We start from the raw sequence: 5,826 nt of genomic DNA, 5'->3' as shown, positions 1-5,826 counted from the left end.
ATTTTTTTGGTATATCTAATACATTTTTCTAATACACGTTTAACATTTTTATAATATAAGATTAATATGTTTCGAACACATGGTCAACTTTTTTGGTATATCTAATATATTTTTCTAATTCACGTTTAACATTTTTAGAATACAAGTTTAATATGTTTTGGACACATGGTCAACTTTTTTCATACACCTTTTTAATATTTTTAAAAGCTTGATTGACATTTTTTAAATACAAGATTAACATGTTTTTAATAAATGGTCAACATTTTTTCTATACACATTTAACATGTTCAAATGCTTTATTGAGAGTTTTTCAAATACAAGATTAAGATTTTTCTAATACATGGTCTAAATTTTTTCTATAATGATTTAACATTTTTCAAATGCTTGAATAATATTTTTCAAATATAAGATTAACATTTTTTAATACACATTTCACATTTTCCAAATAAAATATTAATTATTTTTTCAAATGCTTGATTAACATTTTTTGAATACATGATCAACTTTTTTCATGCATAGTTGTATTTTTTTGTATACATGAGAAACATTTTCTCTATACACATTTAACATTTTTCAAATGCTTGGTTAACGTATTTTTCTTATTTTTTATTAATTTTTTGTGTAATATATTTATTCAGAATATTTGGAAATATAAACACAAAGAAAAAAAGAAAGCAAAAACAAAAAAGAGGCTGTGGCCTCCCGCGCGCCTGGGCCGGTCCATGTTGCGCCTCGGTTCGCGAGGCTTGCCTGGGTCTCGCTAGAAGCGAGGTGTAGTCAAGCCCACAACGGGCTCACCCACTTGCCCTTCCGCACCACCCGCATCGCCGGCGACCGCCGCCTCTACGACGCAGCCGGCAAGATGACCCGGAAGCCCAAGCGGAAGCTGCCGGCCTCGCCGTCGAGGCGCGACTCTCCGCTGGAGCCCTACCATGGCCACGCCGCCCCCTCCCCCGCTCAATGCCTGGCCGTCCGCGACGCCCTCCTCGCCTTCCATGGCTTCCCCGACGAGTTCGCGCCCTTCCGCCTCCTCCGCCTCGGCCTCTCGCCTGAGGACGAGGGCGACCAGCCGGCTCCTCGTCCGACCGTCCTAGACGGGCTCGTCACCACCCTCCTCTCGCAGAACACCACCGACGCCATCTCCCGCCGCGCATTCGCCTCCCTCAAGGCCGCCTTCCCCTCCTGGGATCAGGTAGGTAGCAGTGAGTCCTCGATGGCTGACTAGCCCCCTTCCTGAAGCTTCTAGAAGCCCCCGCCCATAACAGTATCTTCATTGTTGCGTTCTGAAGGTGGTCGACGAGGAGGGGATGGGGCTGGAGGACGCCATCAGGTGTGGGGGCCTGGCTGCGACGAAGGCGGCGAGGATCCGGGCGATGCTGAGGGGCGTGAGGGAGAAGAGGGGCGCGATTTGCCTCGAGTACCTGCGGGAGCTGTCCGTGGATGAGGTCAAGAGGGAGCTCTCGCAGTTCAAAGGGATTGGGCCAAAGACTGTGAGTTACTACATCTCTTTCTTGTTTGTTTCACTGCAATGAGCTTTCTGGTCTGGTTGCTGGAGGTATGTGAAGTTCGGCGCAATTCATGGTAAAGCAAGAAGGCTGCGCCTTTGGTCTGTTGTAAAGGATGAAACCTAGCAATAGGTAGTTGAAGTGAGAGTGGGTACCTCATGAGAGTTAAGAAATAATGATCAGAAGGCAGCGGATTAACCGTAGCATTGTTTGATATTCTGTACTAAATCACCGGAACTCTAGCCTTTGAGCAAAACACTACAAATATGTGGTGTGCTTAAACGGATTAACTTTCATGTTATGATGGCACTTCTGTTTGTAAATGCATATGACCTCATAACGATCGCGCAGTCAAACTTCTATAACTTTGACTAGTAATTTATCAACAATATTTAGATTGGTAAGATGAAAATAGTATCATTAGGTTTATCATGAAAAATATTTTGACAATAAAAAACTTCATAACTTTATTGTCATATATACCCACAGAAAGCAATGGTCCGAGATGCATGTTAGAGACCATCTCAGTGTCCGAAATGTCACCAATTTACGGATGGAGTATGCAAAAACTCAAAATCTTATACTGTTATACATCTTCTTGTGGTATGCTGGAGGTATTAGAACAAATGTGTTAAGGCTTGTCGCCTTGATGGATTTGTGTTTCTTTGTGCTTAACTGATGCTGTGGCACTACCGACTACAATTTTAGCCTTCCAAACAGAGGTTCTTTAAAGTTTTTACATATTGAGCACAATGGTTGCTAACCCTCATCAATATTTAAGCCTTTTATAGTTTGTGTGGCACAACAGAACTCAAACATACTTGTTCAGAAATCAGAACAAATGAAGAAGGATTTATAATAGCAAATGTTTATGTAACTTTCTGCATGCTGTTTAATTAGTTGTTGTATCCTATTATGTTGGCTGTTTGATTTTTGGATAATGTGAGGCTGCTGGAGTAATCAAGCATCTGACTGATGGCATTCATATAATTATGCATGTTATGACAGGTGGCATGTGTCCTGATGTTCTATCTTCAAAAGGATGACTTTCCAGTAGATACTCATGTACGTGAATCTTTATTGGTCAACTGTTATCTCTGGGCATTATTTTAACGTGCATTACATATGCGTGGTAACTGGTAATACATATTTCTGCAATAGGTACTCCGCATTACAAAGGCTATTGGTTGGGTTCCTCCAACAGCTACTAGGGAGAAAGCATACATTCATCTGAATAATAAGATTCCTGATGATCTGAAGTTTGACTTGAATTGTCTATTTGTTACTCATGGGAAGCTTTGTCAATCGTGTACGATAAAGTTAGGAGTCCAGAAACCCAAGGATGTCAAGGCTGTTTGTCCCTTAGCAAGGTACTGTTGTATCAAAGAAGAAATTCAGGAATAGCCAAGGTAAGCTATTTTCTCTTGTTTCAAAGCAATATTATAAATGTTGTATACCAAATATAATGTGCACCACATAATTGTTTTTTCAAGGAGAACTTTGATGGATGACACTGCTTGATAAATCTATATTAAAATAAACTGTACAGAATGCCTACAAGACTGAAAATAAACTCAATAAAAGGGCCAAGTCCTAAAGTAAGAAAAATGTATAACTGAAACATGCTATGTGAGGAAGCAAATCCTTGATTTTGGCAGAGTGGAAGATTAAACTTCTCAAGCTACTGCCCTGTTACAGGAACTCAGGCAAGCTAGTGTCAGTGAAATAGGACAGTCTTATAAGACAGCACAACAAGATAAAGCCGTACTCAACCATCAAAGATAGAAGAGTGGTACAATACCAGAGTAGGTGAAAGGTGTGTGGTGCTAATTAAATGCCATTTGAAAAGACCTGACACCAACTATCATTAAACAGCAAGAAGAAATGACCCGTTGCCAACTAGCAGCAAAAGGAGATCACTAAAAGAACTCGTGTTTAATGTTGGCATGTTAATAGCTGACGATTGAGTCCTTCAACAGAAAAGCAAAATGTATCAAAATGTAGGTATCTTGAACCACTTCTAAAACGATAGCTTTCCCCGAATAGAAGGAGCACTAGGTTCAGAGCAACAAACTTTGCATTCAAAGTTACTGAGTGTCCCATAATGTTATTTTATCTAGCGGCTGTGACAATTTTTCCAGTCATTGCTGACATGCTAATTTCCTGTGTAGGAAATGGTGTTTCCAGAAGAGGTCGTAACCTCCCAACAACCCAACAACACTAATGGTAGGAAGATTTATGGGCAGTGGTGCCTTGCCCTGCATACATGTAATGGCAATTTCAGGTTCCCGTCTTGTATTGTTGTTAGGGGGCTTCCAGCTGTATGATTTCAGGCTAGATACCATATTTGTGAACTCAATCTACCTACTGGCAGTAAGGAAGTTTTAAGGGGAAGCTGAAGGATGTGATCTATCGACTTGCTCAAAGTGTCATTTGTTAGTGGTTACACCGGTGAAGAATGCCGATTGCCGCGCGACCTGCTACCTAGTGTGCCATATCGGCAAATTGTGCCGTCAGATGGCAACCGTCCAGTTGTGTGCAATGGTACCCTCGACTTTCCGATGCACATGACCTCTTGCGCCTATTGTGGTGGCTTGTGATTTTCAGAGCAAGCGCTTTGCTCACGACGCGGAAAAGATTCATCTAATGCAACCTGGATGAGTTGCTCCACCCCACCAGCCTGAAAGGGATGTGGACCTGGCCACCCCGCTGTCGGCACTTGATCTTGACTGGACATTTGGATGCTTGCCCCTGTGATGTGGGCAGTTTGCTTCTTGCTTACTTGAACTTTGTGGACTAGATCATCTTCACTTTTTAGTATTTGATTAGGTTGTAGTGCACTCTTGTGGGCTGATCTGGGAGCCTTGCTTTGGTGGGAACATCTGATGTGAAAGTTGAGCGCTTTGGTCACTTTGTAGGACATCTTTGGCTGCCGCATAAATAGAGTGTGATCTTTGCTTCAAGTGTTGAGCATGGCATCAACTGAAGGAAGTGTGGTCACATCACAGATTTATCTGAAACTGGACTGAGCAGTAAAGTGCTTGCTGATGTTTGTTTCTTGCGAATCTTTTGATAAGGACTGCAATATCTGGCGTTCGATCCCCAGGATGGAGGCTCCAGCGACTGATTCGTTCGCTGGCTGGTCGATCGACCAGCGAACAGGCCGCGATCGACCGAACCAGCCCATAGAGGCCCCTTTAGCTTCCCCTTAGGTTTCCAGTCCTACAGGCCCAATTGCAGTTTTCCTATATACACAAAAAAGAAGAGATTTTTTTACTCAAAAAAAGATATTTTAAAAATATAAACTTTCTTATAAACAAAAAAATTTATAAAATGCAATGATCTGACAAAAATGAAAATTGCCATGCTCTAAAAATATAGAGAACATTTTTTGCCATAGACCAAAAAAACGAAAAATGCCATCTGTTAAAATGCCATCATAAACAATGCCATCTCTTAATAATAAAATGCCATCTTTAATAATAAATGTCATCTCTTAATAATAATAAAATCCATATTTAATATAAAACGGCATTTGTTAATATAAATAAAAATGTCATCTCTTACTAAAAATTGCCATCTCTTAATTAAAAAAATGGCATCTCGACATTTCTTATAATAAATACAGTTCACTTATAGCGAACTGGTTAGGGGATCTGACGTGGCTAGAAACCCGCGTTGGGATTCGTGCAAACGAATCCGACAAGAGATAGAAAGGTCGCTCTAGCTGACGGTCGAGAGGTAACGTTTCTGTTTATAAAGGCTTTTGAAGTTGAAACCCTGTGCACACAACAGTACATGATCCTGTGGCCTGCTCTGATTTGGTTTTGGGTATTGAGCTCCAACCCAGGTCCCAACCATTGCTTGGTGGCCCAACTATTAAATCCAAAATATTGGGGCCTCTCCACACATTATATTACAAGTAATCCAACTGATTTTCTCGGTCTCTACTTTCAAACTATAGGAAGAAAAATCGTGCAAAAGATGTCTAGGACAACAACAGCTAGAACCATCAAATTAGTAGGTGGTCTACAAATCTGAATGTAATTTTTATTATTTTTTATGTTCACTATACTGACATGATTGAAAATGAACAGACCAAAAGTTTCCCCGCAAAGGAAAAAGTATTGTTAAAAAACGATTTGTTCCTTGTGTTGGCTCGGTGTTCTGATTCCTCTACGTCCCCTCCTCTTCCAAGTGTATTCCGTATTGGGATGGGCCTCGGCTAGGCCTGCAAGTATGTCCCCTCCTCTTCCAAGTGCATGTTCCATTGGGTTGGGCCTCGGCTGGGCTGCAAAAATGTATAGGCCCCTCAAAAAAA

The 5,826-nt window shown here is 41.1% G+C and overlaps 1 protein-coding gene across 1 annotated transcript; it reads left to right on the top strand.

Moving 5' to 3' along the window:
* Positions 1-737: 737 nt before the first annotated feature.
* LOC123169603 (putative DNA glycosylase At3g47830) lies at positions 738-3,917 on the top strand. The gene is made up of 5 exons (XM_044587474.1): positions 738-1,192; positions 1,290-1,490; positions 2,514-2,570; positions 2,667-2,914; positions 3,677-3,917. The coding sequence occupies exons 1-4, from the start codon at positions 863-865 to the stop codon at positions 2,907-2,909; spliced, it is 831 nt and encodes a 276-aa protein (XP_044443409.1). The 5' UTR covers positions 738-862; the 3' UTR covers positions 2,910-2,914; positions 3,677-3,917.
* Positions 3,918-5,826: the final 1,909 nt, after the last annotated feature.

The sequence above is a fragment of the Triticum aestivum genome, chromosome 7D (assembly GCF_018294505.1).
Source record: "Triticum aestivum cultivar Chinese Spring chromosome 7D, IWGSC CS RefSeq v2.1, whole genome shotgun sequence".
Lineage (NCBI taxonomy): Eukaryota > Viridiplantae > Streptophyta > Magnoliopsida > Poales > Poaceae > Triticum > Triticum aestivum.
This window is presented reverse-complemented; position numbering and strand designations above follow the sequence as displayed.

Excerpts from the sequence above, each read along its gene's own strand:
- LOC123169603 (XM_044587474.1), top strand. The coding sequence starts at position 863 with ATGACCCGGAAGCCCAAGCGGAAGCTGCCGGCCTCGCCGTCGAGGCGC. Across the intron at positions 1,193-1,289 it reads CCTTCCCCTCCTGGGATCAG|GTGGTCGACGAGGAGGGGAT; the intron begins GTAGGTAGCAGT and ends TGCGTTCTGAAG. Across the intron at positions 2,571-2,666 it reads ACTTTCCAGTAGATACTCAT|GTACTCCGCATTACAAAGGC; the intron begins GTACGTGAATCT and ends TTTCTGCAATAG.